Source organism: Lycium ferocissimum, chromosome 6 (genome assembly GCF_029784015.1).
Source record: "Lycium ferocissimum isolate CSIRO_LF1 chromosome 6, AGI_CSIRO_Lferr_CH_V1, whole genome shotgun sequence".
Taxonomy (NCBI): Eukaryota; Viridiplantae; Streptophyta; class Magnoliopsida; order Solanales; family Solanaceae; genus Lycium; species Lycium ferocissimum.
The window spans coordinates 3,793,584-3,808,912 of record NC_081347.1 but is presented as its reverse complement, the minus strand read 5'-3'; the positions used below and the strand labels follow the sequence as shown (position 1 = coordinate 3,808,912).

Genomic DNA, 15,329 nt, shown 5'->3' with positions numbered 1-15,329 from the left:
TTCATTACATATTGTGCACTTTGTATCGATATGACTGATGATCTTATTTGGTTTATTGTCTATAACAGATTCTTCTTCCTATAGGTATGCACTTGGCGATAATTTATGGACCTCTGACATCGATCTTATCATGTGGATACATTGTATATGATGCAACCAATTAAGTAAGCGCTATACGTACAATGAGTACGTCAAGGCTGTAACTTCCTTGTATCTCGCCGTTATCAATCTATTCCTTTCTTTAACTGTCTTTAGGGTGGCTGTTAAGTAAGCGCTATACGTACAATGAGTACGTCAAGGCTGTTACTTCCTTGTATCTCGACGTTATCAATCTATTCCTTTCTCTAATTGTCTTTAGGGTTGCTGAAAGGTAAAGAGGTTAGATATATAATCACACCAGCATATCGCCTTCTCTTGATTTCTGCACAAAAGCCACTTGCCTCTCTTGCAGCTTCAAGATGGTGTTGATAATTGTGGCAATATTCCATGAGCAGACGCTATAAGCTATTTTCCACACAATATATCAAGATTTCCTTAATGGCAGTACCATCAGCTACAATATTAAGTCTTATGCATCTCCATGGCTTTAGCAAATACAAAACCCCATCCCGTTTCGAATGCAAGAACCAGCTGAACTATACCATCCTGGTGAGGTAGAGCCTAGCTAGCGCACTCTTTTACACATTCCAGTAGGCCAATAAGATTCATGGGTTTTATCATTTTAGACCAAGTAAATGGACTACCAAGCGCAGTCAAGGACATTTCACCTTTGTAATTTAGTATAAAGTGTTGTTAAACTCATGTACAATTCTTCTGAGAGTTACTGTACCTCATCCAAAAATATCTCTTTTAGGCAAATTAACTTTTCTGGAGGTTAGGCGGTGTGCATCTACTTCCTTTATGTATTTCATTTTGAAAGATAATACTGTATACGGTAAGGATCAAGTCCTAATTCCCACACAATGAGACGTTTCTAATAATAAGAAAAGTCGTGACTAATGGAGTCTGAACTCTAAAGGAGTAGATTTCTTGCAATTTAACGTTACTTCAAATTTGTTGTTGATGACTGTAATCTGATATAGGTTATTGATGGGTCCAATATGTTGTGTGTGCCAAAGTTTAACTTTTTCACAAGAGTTACATGGTGTAAAGAGAAAAGCTGTTTTATGACCTATTTTCATATGCATTTATCCTTATGTATTCGTTTGTTTTGATTTCTTTTGTCTTACATTAGTATGCTACTTTTTATTTTTTATTATAATTTTTTATCTATTTTCTATTAATTAAATTAAAAACAAAAAAAAGATAAATATTCGACAGCGCGAAGCGCGGGGCAAATTAACTAGTTAAAAATATAATATTTGCTTTATCAAATCGAGCGATTAAATTTGTTGTAATTTTTTTTTTTTTTTTAACGGGAAGAAACAATTGTTTTAAGTCGTCCCTAACTAAAAATGGTCACGAAGGGCTGATGGAGCTTCTCTATAATAACATTGAAGGCGGTTTAATAACGTATTAACAAAAATAATCTAAAATAAAATTGATTAGTACAAGTATATAATTATATAATGTTGGTTAGTAAGCGAAAACAAAGAAAATAATCAGCACGTAATTTAATATAGCATTTGTTTGACTTTATTAAGCTCGAAATTATTGTTACTTGCATAAGTCATTCAAGAATCTATATGGAGTATTATGTGTTATGTGCGAGAAGAAATGTGAAACTAACAATATACTATGTCGATGCATAACAATTGTTATATTATTATTCATCAAAACAATACTGACATTATGATCCTTGCATAACTGGTATGTAAACTAGACCACCCCTAAAAAAATCAAAACAACCTTTGCACTTTGGACTTAACCCGTATAAGTGCTTATATAATCGAAATATTTGCGAGTTGAGCTGACTTCGCAATTATTGAAGAAAAAAGAAGGTGCAGAAACACAAGTTTCTCTTCCCATTTCATGTTTTAGTCTTTTCTATAATTTTGAAGATAACTTAATATATTCTCCACATAATTATCTTGTCTTTTCTTGTCACAAAAAAGATGTTTCACCTCTTTTATCTTTTCCCTGTAAATTTCACCCTTTTTTTCAACGAGTACCAAACTTAGTGACTTAGCCACTGATTCACAAGTGAACGACCCATCCCGATCATCTCTCGGTACCGAATACGCCATCTGCTTCTCCTCCAATAGCCTAGCATTTATCCCCTGATCAGCCAAAAATGTTAAGAGAACCAATGGCTTCTCAAACTGAATTGCTTCGACTACTGAACTCCAACCCGAGTGAGTCAAAAATCCACCCACTGAATCATGACTCAGTATCTTGAGTTGTGGCGCCCAACTTGTCCACACAATTCCCCTATCCTTTGTTCGTTCTTCGAACCCTTCTGGTAATTGAATTAATTCATCATCATATTCCCCTCTTTTAATTCTCAAAACCCAAAAGAATGGTAACCCAGAAAGCTCTAATCCGAGTGAAATCTCAGTGAGTTCATTTTGACTAGGTTTTGCTTCACTACCAAAGGCAACGTAAATCACTTTCCCTTTTTCTTGCTTATCAAGCCATGATTTCATCTCTCTCCAGACATCGATCTTCGTGGTGTCGTCTTCATACGACGTTGTCGGTAGTTGCCCCACCGGTAAAACCGTTTTCCTGTGAATATCCTCTAATACTTTCAGCCATTGTGGTTCAAATTCTGAACAACTCCTCACAAGCAAAAAGTCACAAGTTTCAAGAGTTTTATACAAACGAAAAATATCAGAAACGTTCTCTTCATCTCCGTTCATGGAAGCGTCGAAAATTCTTGAAACTTCGAACAGCTTCCACGCAACAGTAGTCTCAAACGGCACCCATTTCGGGGAAACTGTATACTCTTCTGGCGTCTTTCGAATTTCATAGTCGTTGTTTAATCCAGGTACCGGTCCGGCAAAACCTAGAAACGCGGAGATGAATATGCTGAAATAAGCCGTTGGAATATTGAATTTTTTAGCAACTGAAGGAATCCAGTAAGATGTAAAATCAAAGAGTATAAAATCAGGAGTTGAATCTTCAAGAAACTTAGACATGGATTGTTCGAGTCCATCTTGAGCTATTTTGAGGTACTTGACTTGTTCATAAGGGACATCAATAGTTGCTTCTGCATTTTCAGGTAACTTTTCGACGTGTGGCATAGGAAGTTTGACGAAATTTAAGAAAGGGACAAGATTTGGTGGAAGTTTTGGTAGACGATCGATGTTTCTTGGAGTTGAAATGAAGGAAACTTTGTGACCCTTTTGAGCTATTAGCTTTGAGAGCTCTAAGTATGGGATCATATGCCCAAAAGCTAGCCAGGGAAATACTGCAACATGCAGTTTTTTGCTGTTTTCTGCCATTTCTTGTGCTGTGTATGTAGGTAGATCTCTGATTTTTAATTGAGTACCAATAACCAATTGGATGCTACTTTAAACCGTGTGACCAATACTCCAAAGATAAGAAGTTCATAAATGTCCTGGACCGCAAACCAAACACTGGCATGACTTTTTTTAAAAAATAATTAAAGGCATAGAACTGTCCCTTATTATCTTTGGCTCGAGACTCATTGTAATCCTTATTCTTTCTCATGGAGCATTGATAGTCCTCCTCCTTTGCCAAAATGGTTTATTTCCTTATTTTTAGAATTGAATTGAGTACCGGTAACCAATCGTTTAAAGAAAAAAGAAAGTACCATAACCAATTGGAAATTTATTTCTTTGACCATTTCTCAAAAGATGAGTTCACAAATGTCTTTTTGTGTCTTGGGTCTTCAGAGTTCAAAAATGTCATAGACAGCAAATCTTACACAAGTATCACTTTAAAAAATCTTGAGAAATGGTTAGTGAAAAGTCCTCTCCATTTCTCTCTCCATTTTAAAAATCTTGAGAAATGGTCATGGTTAATAATTAATGGTTGAGATTTAATTACCCAAATCAAGGTCCTAACCATAGTTAGAATAACAAATATTTTCTTTATTTACTCCAAAAAAAATTGGCAATCCCAAAATTCTAACTAAAACATTATCTCACCTATAAATTAATCCTAATTTTTTTTTTCTTTTCCTATTTATTACGTGCTCTTCCTTTTTTTTTTTTTGTACATTTGTTTTTAATTCCCCCCCCCCCCCCCCACTACGTCCATCTAGATATGTTCCCGTATTTTTTTTTTGTAAACTTTGTGCTTTAATTTTAATTCAAGAAAAGAAAACTTATAAGTCATTTATATGACACGTAATAAATAGGAAAGAAAGAAAATTTTAGGATTAATTTATAGGCGAGATACTTTAATTTTAATTCAAGAAAAGAAAATTTATAAGTCATTTATATGACACGTAATAAATAGGAAAGAAAGAAAATTTTAGGATTAATTTATAGGCGACATAATGTTTTAGCTAGAATTTTGGGATTGTCAAATCTTTTTAGGGTAAATAAAGAAAATATTTGTTATTCTAACAATGATTAGGACATTGATTTGAGAAATTAGATCTCAATCATTAATTATTAACTGTGACATGTGTGTTTCGTAACTAGAAAAAAGAGCCTCCATCCGTGAAACAAGTCCCTGTAATGGAGCCTACATTTATAAGGACAAATAGAGTTGAGTAGATTAAACATTTAGTGCTTGTTTGGTTGGAAATCTAAGTTATTTCGAGATTATAATAACAAAATTAAATAATAATAAAATTATTTAGTGAATTTATTTTTATTGATAGATATGTGGTTTATTAGATTAAAAAGAGATATATCATGTATGGCGTATAACATAAAACGTGTATTTATGGTTTAAAATTTTTACTTGATATAAAATAAAATAATAACCTAATTTATTTCGTGATTACTATAAATATTTAAATTTTATCATGTATAAAATTAGTAAAATAATTTGAACTATATTCTAAATTCAAAATATGTTATTCACAGTGAATTTTGGGGGCTAATATAATTGGATAATTACATAAGTCTAATAAATATGAATTTATTAAAAGGTCTAATAATGTTGGGCTTGTTCATTTATTTGAGCTACAAATGATGAGCTCGCGTTGTTAAGTCCAAGATTTCATCTTATCCTCGAAGCTCAGTTTGAATGTGTCAAATGACGTAGCATCTCAAATCAAGTGAAAAGAGCCAATGGGAGCATGCCACAGTCAAAACGATATAATACATGATCAGTAAAATCAGTGGATAATGAAAATGCACCACGCGTAAAAAATGACATGTTCCACCCAATCAAATGTGATCATATTGCTTTAATCTGATTAGTCAAAAAGAGTTTGTCTTCATACAACTCTTCCCTCCTGCAACTATAAATAAGGATTTTCACTATTCAGAAAAGAACTCTATATTCTAACAAGAAGCCAAGAGAGAGAGAGGACGGCGTGATTTCTCTACAAGCTACGAGCATTAATCAAGCAATCAGGTATTTCTCTACAAGTTAGATCAAGACGAAGATTCAAGTTGAAGCCTCAGGCCCCTTGAAGTCAAATACAGTCAAGATCAAGTCCACCAAATCAAGATCAAACTCAAAGACCTTTGAATTTAATTTTCAAAAAGAAGAATCGGAGGATTCATAAAAATTGTTACATCACTATATTAAAATAAAATATTACGATAGTTACAAGATTTTTTAATCTTGATTATTTTTTTCGACAACGCAAACAATTAGTATAATTCTTCGTTCCCCAACAAAATGAAAAAGGATGGTAGCATCTAAATTAATTGGTACATGTCGACTTTAGTAATCAACAATGAAGGGTAACCATACCTTCTATAGACAAACATGTCAGGATAATTCTGAAGAAACATATCAGGAAGCAGAGGATCGTGGTAGCTAGTGTGAGGTGGTCTTGATTGAAAATTTATTCGAGCTGATAACGTATTTTAATATAAATTGAAAGTGAAATAAAAGTATCAAACGAAAAAAGTTAATTAGAATTTTTCTATTTTGCTTTTTGGTGTGTTGTAAATACTTATTAAATGGGTCCCGGAAGATCCTATTTTGCAGGACTGCCAAAATCTTTATCACTATGAAAAAAGATCTTCACAATAGCGAATGCAAGTAATTTCTTACATTTCTGATGAATTTATTCAGAAACAAATTCAGGATTTCAAGAAGATGGTTCATCTTAGAATTATTATTTTTTTTAAAAGAAGCAAAAGTGTATTTAGTAGGGTTCAATCCCATAACCTTAAGGGATTAAACCCAACACTTAATCAGTGCTCCATTCGGTCTAGTTTGACCATGTGTTCCTTCAGTTAATATTAGATATATTTTAAGAATTATATGCATAATATATCAAGTTTAGTCGGGTGACCATGGGTTCACGTGACCCATATTTTATACATAAAATCGCCTGTGGATGTATCAAAGGAAATCCAGAATCAAGTGGAGGAGGTGGTATTGTTAGAGATGAGCATGGTAATATAAAAATAGCTTATAGAAAAGCTTTTGGTAATCTCACCAACATATCAAAGGCACAAGCTCTGGAAACAAGTTTACAATGGCATCAAGAACTTAGAAGTGGAGGTTGACTCCAAACTTTTGATGGACTGGATTCTTAATAAATTAGACACATCATGGAGTCTATGGAACAAGATTAACAAAATCAGAGAACTACTTCTTGAGCTGGATAATAGAAGTGTACAACATTGCTTTAGAGAAGGGAATAAAGTGACTGATAACTAGCCTACCCAACTGGGGCCTCCAGTGCACAAACATAACTTGCATCACACAACATCAACATTGCCAAGAGAAGCTAGAGGGGAAAGTGATCAATGTGAACAGGATGTGTGCGCCTTATTTCAGAATGATTACAAAAAATAACTATTTCTATGTCAATAGAGATTTGTAAAGATTTTACTATTTTGATGTTTCCTGAGGAACTTTGTATAGATAAGGATATCTACCGCCCTATTATTTTTGTGAGCTAAATAGAAATCCTAGTAGAATGGGACTATCCTATTTTAAACAGGTCAGGGAATCCGCCTTTATTTTGTGCATTTTGGATTTTGGATTTTAGTAAAAGCATGTACTCTCAATAGAGTTGTACGATTAATTTTTTTTTTAAAAAAGAATGGATTCATACATTTTAAAATCATTTTCTGGGTGGGAAAACCAATCAATGATCAATAGAAAAGTTTTCATATATAAACTTCGGTAACGTAAGCAATGATGAAATCCTATGAGTCTTTGGTATTTTAAATCATTTTCTGGGTGGGAAAACCAATCAGCGGTCAGTACAAATTTATACTTAATTAACTGATACGACAAGGAACAAAGAATATAGAAAACCACCCGGCTATTGAAAAATAATTAAAGCTGCACTAGTAAATCTTATCTTAGTTGAACAATTCTTGAGACTCATGAATTTATAAAGTCCATTAGTTGCCAAGTACTAATTATGCAAGAAATTAAAATACCTCCAATTGCAACACTGAAAAAACAGAGGTCTACAAAAGCATAAAAATGGCGGAAAACAGCAAAAAACTGCATATTGCAGTATTTCCATGGCTAGCTTTTGGCCATATGATTCCATATTTAGAGCTATCAAAACTCATAGCTCAAAAGGGTCACAAAATTTCCTTTATTTCCACTCCTAGAAACATTGATCGTCTCCCAAAACTTCCACCAAATCTTGTCCCTTTCTTACATTTCATCAAACTTCCTATGCCACACGTCGAAAAGTTACCCGAAAATGCAGAAGCTACTATTGATGTTCCTTATGAACAAGTCAAGTACCTTAAAATAGCTCAAGATGGACTTGAACTATCCATGTCTAAGTTTCTTGAAGATTCAACTCCTGATTTTATACTCTTCGATTTTACTTCTTACTGGATTCCTTCAGTTGCTAAAAAATTCAATATTCCTACGGCTTATTTCAGTATATTCATCGCCGCGTTTCTAGGTTTTGCCGGACCTGTACCTGGATTAAACAACGACTATGAAATTCGAAAGACGCCGGAAGAGTATACAGTTTCCCCGAAATGGGTGCCGTTTGAGACTACTGTTGCGTGGAAGCTGTTCGAAGTTTCAAGAATCTTCGACGCTTCCATGAACGGAGATGAAGAGAACGTTTCTGATATTTTTCGTTTGTATAAAACTCTTGAAAATTGTGATCTTTTGCTTGTGAGAAGTTGTTCAGAGTTTGAACCACAATGGTTGAAAGTATTAGAGGATATTCACCGGAAACCGGTTTTACCGGTGGGCAACTACCGACAACGTCGTATGAAGACGACACCACGAAGATGGATACATGGAGAGAAATAAAATCGTGGCTTGATAAGCAAGAAAAAGGGGAAGTGGTTTACGTTGCATTTGGTAGCGAGGCAAAACCAAGTCAAAATGAAATCATTGAGATTTCACTTGGATTAGAGCTTTCTGGATTACCATTTTTCTGGGTTTTGAGAACTAAAAGAGGGGAATCTGATGATGAATTGATTCAATTACCAGAAGGGTTCGAAGAACGAACAAAAGGGAGAGGAATTGTGTGCACGAGCTGGGCACCACAACTTAAGATACTAAGTCATGACTCAGTGGGTGGATTTTTGACTCACTCAGGATGGAGTTCAGTAGTTGAAGCGATTCAGTTTGAGAAGCCATTAGTTTTATTGACATTTTTGGCTGATCAAGGGATAAATGCTAGGCTACTGGAGGAGAAGAAGATGGCGTATTCGATACCGAGAGATGATCGAGACGGGTCGTTCACTCGTGACTCAGTGGCTGAGTCATTGAGTTTGGTACTCATCAAAGAACAGGGTGAGATTTACAGGAAGAAGGTTAAAGAGATGAAAGATCTCTTTTGTGATAAGGGAAGACAAGATGATTATGTGGAGAATTTATTAAGTTATCTCCAAAACTATAAAAAGAATAGTATAACATGAAAGGGTAGGAAGAACTTGTGTTTGCATGCACGTTTTCAATTTTTCGAATAATTTTAATGTGGGGTTAATTTGTCCTCGATTATTTTATAAGGTATCAATTTTCTCTCATCTGCGTATGCATGGTATAACTTTGTTCACTAAAACTTTAACAGATGAAAAGAGTTATGTACATTATTTATTGTTTGTACTAAATTTAAATCATGATATCTAAAGTATACACACACACTTTATTAATCATTAGATCACACATTGAGTATTCATAAATGTTGTGTTGGAGTGGTAAACAATCATCTTTCATCTTCAATCAAAAGATTTCAGGTTCAAGCTCTAAATATATATATTCTCCTTTATTAGGGAATGTTTTATCTCCAAGTAGTACTTTATGTCAATCCGATTTCATCGGCTCTTAAGTTTTCATACATAAACTCTGGTTAACATGGTAAGGGCAATTTGCAGGATTTGCCGTGGTGGTCTTTTTGCCCCTCAATCAGTGTCTTTAATTTTTGCCATTTAAAAGTTCTGCGTTTAGGTTCGAACCCCCGCTCAATTAAAAATGAAAAAAAATTGTAAGGCATAAGTTGGGATTCGCAGGGCATGATTGGACCCCAACTTACCTTAAGGCAAAAATAAATAAATAATATTTTGCTGGAATTTTGCAAACCTCTCCTTAAGGCCTAAGGCCTAACTTTGTTTTGGGCAAAAGTTAGGCCTTAAGGCAGAGGTTTGCCTTAAAGCTTAATTTTGGGTAAAAGTTTGCCTTAAGGCATAATCCCAACTTAGGCCTTGTGATTTTTTTTTTTTTTTTAACAGAAATTTGAGTTCAAAGAGACCTCGAATATTAAGCGAATGACAAATATTAAAGACCACTAATTTGAGGGCCTAAAATTAAAGACCACCCCAGAAGAAGGTAATCCGCACAAAAAATATAGGGAAAATGACCTAATAACTACTTAAGACTCTATATTACAAAACATAAGGATGCTTTTTCTTATTTATAATATATAACAACTTAATTACAAAACATACCAGGAAAAATAAAAAAAAAAAAAAAAAAAAAAAAAAAATAAAAGGCCCACCCTTCCCCCTTTTTCTTGTTCTCTGTTTTATACAGAACAAATCCGCCCACCCTCTCCTTCATTGGCGAATGCAAATTAGGCATAAACTATCTTCCAAATCACATATATGATGTAGCATGGGACGTGATTTTGATAGATGGGCCGCGTGAATTTTCCTCTGCCGCTCCGGGAAGGATGACGGTGACATACACCACCGGCATTTTTGCCCGAAACAAAAAAGGTAATTCCAGCAAATCCCATGTGTTCGTCACGAAATTGATAGGGATGTAGAGAAAATTTGCATTGAAGAGTCCTTATGTAGTGAGAATTTGGTGGAGACGAAGGAATGACGGAATGAATTTGGTGAGAATTTTCAGTGAGGATTTGACAAAAATGGTGCAATTGGTGTTTTTCTAGATCTGCGTTTTTCCAGATATGTATTCTTTAGATACGCCGCCAGAACGTGACCTGAACTAACTAATTTTTTAATCTCTAGAAGCAAGCAGAATCGATAGTCTAATATTAGAATGTGATTCTGCACTTCTGTTGTAAATTCAAAAATTGTATGTACCAGAAAAAAAGATAATGAAAGAAGTGTGTATAGATTCCCAATCTAATGAAATGGGCTAATAATACTTTAACCATATACTCCAATATCAATCTTCGAATCAAAAGATTATGAATATTGTATGAGAGTTTTATACAATATTATTGTATTTGTTTTAAATTATCAAAAAGCTAATATGAACTTTATATAAAATTTACACAGTTATATACATACTTCATATCGTTTTCATACAGTTTTCATATACAAAAAATGTGAGAATTCCAAGCCTCGAGCGAGATATACATATTTAATTTGATACAGTTTTCATACACAAAATTTTGAGCGAAAGTTTTAAGCCTTGAGTGTGATAGACATTTCATACACAAAATTTTGAGTGAAATTTTTAAGCCTTGAGTGAGATATATACATTTCATACAGTTTTCATACACAATTTTGAGCGAAAATTTTCGTATATGCTTTGTAAGAAATCTATCGTTATGTTTTGTAAACTGAAAAGTATCATCATATTTTATAAATACCCTATTCTTATGTATATATAAGTCATTCTCCCAAAAATATATGGTAAGCAGTGATGATTCCTATCGGTCTTTGGTATTAATCGTTTTATTCGGCCCGTAAGGGATTAGATATGTCTGGATCATTGTTTGGGCCCTTTTAAGGTCTGGGCCAAAATCATGTGACGTATTTTACACTATCAGTGCAAAGGTGTTAGTAATTGTCTTACCCTTTCGTCTCAATTTATGAGTACTTTTTTCTTTTTAATCGGTTAAAAAAAAAGGGAGAATAACTTGTATATACGTAAGAATATTTATAAAATATGACGATACTTTTCAATTTACAAAACATATCAATAGATTTCTTACAAAACATATACGAAAATTTTGTGTATGAAAACTGTATGAAATGTGTATATCTTGCTCAAAACTTAAAATTTTCGCTCAGAATTTTGTGTATCAAAAGTGTATGAAATATGTATATCTCGCGCAAGTCTTAAAATTTTTTCTCAAATTTGTGTATGAAAATTATACTATGAAATATGTATATCTTGCTCAAAGCTTAGAATTGTCACATTTTTCGTGTATAAAAATGGTATGAAATATGTAATAACTGTATAAATTTTGTATAAAGTTCATGTTAGGTTTTTGAAAATTTAATACAAATACAACAACATTTTATACAAATTTAATATAATTTTGTATCTCTCTTCAAATTCGGATGAAATTTAATACAACTATAACAACATTTTACACAACTTTCATATAATATCAATACATTTCCAAATAGTCCAAAATCAGAATAGAAGTTTTTGTTTCTTCCGAATTTCTGGAGGGGCAATTAACTCAACTGTCTACCTAGTAAATTTCTTTTTCTAAAATCCAAAATTTATAAACTCAAAATTGTGAATCCGCTTCCGACGGCCTATAACTTATTATGAGGTCTTCTCCTTATCTAATGGGAAAATTTGAAAATGAGGAAGCCAAAACGTAATGAAAACCCTATTTTCTATACAAAGTTTTCATCAAAAAGCAGAATTTGGTGTTTTAATTCGGATAAGATTATGAGGAAGCATAAGTTGAAAGATGACAACTAGAGAGGTATACAAAACACTTCACATGGAGAAAATCTCAAAAGTTATTTGACCTTGCAAAAATAATATTTAGAGAAAACAAAGGGCTAGGGTGATGACGGGAAAAGTAGTTATTCCCACGTACTCCACTTCTTCTTTTTGGCTTGCAGCGTTTTTTTTTTTTTTTCTTCTTTTCAGATCTGAGCAGATTGTGAGAGAAAAGGGGAAGGGAAGGGTCCATTGTTTTTTTTTTTCAGATCTGGGCAAATTAGAGAAGGGGAAGGGAAGAGTGGACTTTTAATTTTTTTTCAGATCCGTTATGTTTTGTAATTAAGTTGGTAAGTTTTATAAATAAGGAAAAGTATTCTTATGTTTTGTAATATAGAGTCTTAAGTAATATTATTAGGTCATTTTTCCTAAGAAGGGGTGATATTTCAATATTTAGTACTGAATTTAATTGTAGAATATTCAATATACCCTTAATGAAATTATGTATAGCCACACAAATATTTATGATTTATTTTAGACCACAAGTTTCAAATGTCTCTATTTCTTTCTTAAATTTTGTGTCCAGTCAAACACCATCACATAATTTGGGACGGAGAGATAGTATGTATATATATATATATATATATTTGGGACAAAAGTCTCACATTTGCTCTTATATAATATAGTATATATATATATATATATATATATATATATATATATATATATATATATATATTACTATATTATATAAGAGCAAATGTGAGGACTTTTGTAGTCCTCACAATAATTTTTTAATTTTTTAAATTTTTTTTAATTAATTACTTTTATGTCCTAATCTTATTTATTTAAGTCAATTTTTTTGTTTTTTGTTTTTAGTTTTTAAAGTTTACTTTTCAAAAGCTATCGAACCTGGGGACTTTTGTAGTCCTCACAATAATTTTTAAATTTTTTTAAAACTTTTTAATTAATTACTTTTAGGTCCTAATAATTCTCCTCCAAAGATTTTTTTTCCATATCCATGTTCGAACCCCTAATTTATTTTTTTCGAACAATGTTAAATTATGTATTTGTATTAAAAGTTCATTAACTATGTATAGATTATTTATTTAGAACTAAATAACTTCAGGAAAATTAGGATACATAAGTTATAATGTCAAATTCGGTTCCAAATTTGATTTGAATTAAATAATTTCATCAAAATGGAAGTTAAAATCTGGAATGAAAATTTTGCTTTCATATAACTACCCACCAATGACTACAATGGGTATATGGTTGTTGTTGTTGTACACTTATACTAACACAAATTATATTTCTTTAGTTAAAATATCTACTTTTATATTGAGTTTGGGCCAAGCAAGACGGCCTCACATAACTAGTATATATATAAGGGAGAACAAAAGGACTTTGTAGTCCTCACAAAATTTTCTCAAAAAATATTAAACTTTTCAATTAATTACTTTTAGGTCCTAATCTTATTTTTTAAAGTCAAATTTATTTTTTGTTCTTATGGTCTACTTTTTAAAAGCTGTCGAACATTCTGCCTTATTTACTTGTTTTCTATCAGGTATCCGATACCCATTGGAGCTCGCCTAATCCAGATTCGTGTAGCATAGGGCCCAATCGGGGGAGCGCTCCCTACCAAGAATTTTTTCATACCCAGGCTCGACCCCAAAACCCCTGGTTAAGAAAGGAACAACCCCATCCGCTGCACTTTATTGTATTGTTTTTTTTTTATTGATCTTATCTATTAACCTAAAAAATATTCATTTATTCGCTAGATATTCTTGCTTCTTGTTGCTCTTTGTTTTATGTTTTCATTTGTTTTCTATTTTCATTTGTTGCTTATTATAGATTTCTACACGTAAGCATTTCTTTTACTTTATATTTAAACTTTAATGAGCTCATATGTGTTTACCAAGATTAGTACAAAAATGATTTTCAGATAATTTTAAAAATTATTAAATGATGCCATATAATGTTAAAATAAAGACAATATTATCAGTTAAGATCGGGTTATCTTTAAAATCTCTTGTTTGGTGAACTAAAATTAATCTTTTAAACACAAAATGAGTTTGAAGTAGAGCAGAATTAGAGTGTCAGCTACCGATTTGATCGGATTTGGTAGCACTTTGGTCCGAATTCTGTATTTGTCTTAAAAGTTCATTAAATATGTACAAATTATTAATTTAGAACTAAATAACTTAAAAAGTTAGGATTCGAAACTCATATATTTCAAATTATGGCTCCGCATTAATTTGAAGTAAATAATTGCATCAAAATGAAAGTTAAGCTATTAAAGGAGTGAAATGAACATTTTGCTTTTATATATTGAAAATATACTTATTTGAAATTTAATTATTACCAACATAAATTATATTTTCTTAATTAAAATATTACTTTTTATATATGGAGTTGGGCCCGCCTACAAGATATATTAACTAGTGTATATATATATATATATATATTATCGGGAATCTTCACTCAAAGCAAACAATTATAAGCCGAATGTTTTGTTTGGATACACTGTGCACACTTGACACGGCGGAAAGTGAAGGCAAAGAATGTAAAGAGGAAAATAAATCCTTTGCCAATGGAAACTGAAAAAGGAAAGATAAAAAAGGAACAAAATAAAAATGAGAGAAAATGAAGAAGAAAGGGAAACACTATGCTTTTGTCCTTTTCATTTTTGGAGAGGAAGCAAGAGAGAGTAGATAGAATATTGTAAAGGCAGGGAAAATTTAATACCAGTAAAAATAGGAACCTTTTGATACCTTGGTTTCTCTAATCAATTTCTTCTCTCAAATCAACTTCTACTCAAAATCTCTACCCTTAATAGTGAAATAGATTCACATGTATTATCAGAAAAAATTTATTCACCTACAAAAAATGCTCTTTATATTATACATATAAAGATACAGATGAATGATTCCAGGTCCTTCAAAGTTACAAGACGTGCTCTGCTTTTGTCACATTTATCGAAAGACAAACATGATAGGCAAATGCTTTAGCTAATTATGGCCACATATCTAATTTAATTAATACTACTTTGGTCCAAAAATACATAATAGTAGTAAAATTGATCGCAGCCGAAAAAGGTGGCAAATCGTAATAAAGATCCGTTTGGACACAAGTTTTTTTTTTTTTCAACCTTTATTTAAAATATTGTTTGACTATATATTTAATTAATTTTTTTATTAGCTTCTGAGAATATGAAATTTTCAAGTTTGAAAAGCTGGTCAGTGATAAAA

At 32.2% G+C, this 15,329-nt stretch overlaps 1 protein-coding gene and 1 pseudogene across 1 annotated transcript; one reads left to right on the top strand and one right to left on the bottom strand.

Moving 5' to 3' along the window:
- Window positions 1-1,784: 1,784 nt before the first annotated feature.
- LOC132058972 (UDP-glycosyltransferase 91A1-like) lies at window positions 1,785-3,508 on the bottom strand. Its single transcript, XM_059451411.1, has one exon. It carries the CDS (start codon window positions 3,381-3,383, stop codon window positions 1,977-1,979), a length of 1,407 nt encoding a protein of 468 aa, XP_059307394.1. The 5' UTR covers window positions 3,384-3,508; the 3' UTR covers window positions 1,785-1,976.
- A 3,816-nt stretch (window positions 3,509-7,324) lies between these two features.
- Window positions 7,325-9,008, top strand: LOC132058971 (UDP-glycosyltransferase 91A1-like; annotated as a pseudogene).
- The last annotated feature ends 6,321 nt before the right edge of the window (window positions 9,009-15,329 follow it).

Coding starts and splice junctions, on each gene's coding strand:
- LOC132058972 (XM_059451411.1), bottom strand. CDS start 3,383: ATGGCAGAAAACAGCAAAAAACTGCATGTTGCAGTATTTCCCTGGCTA.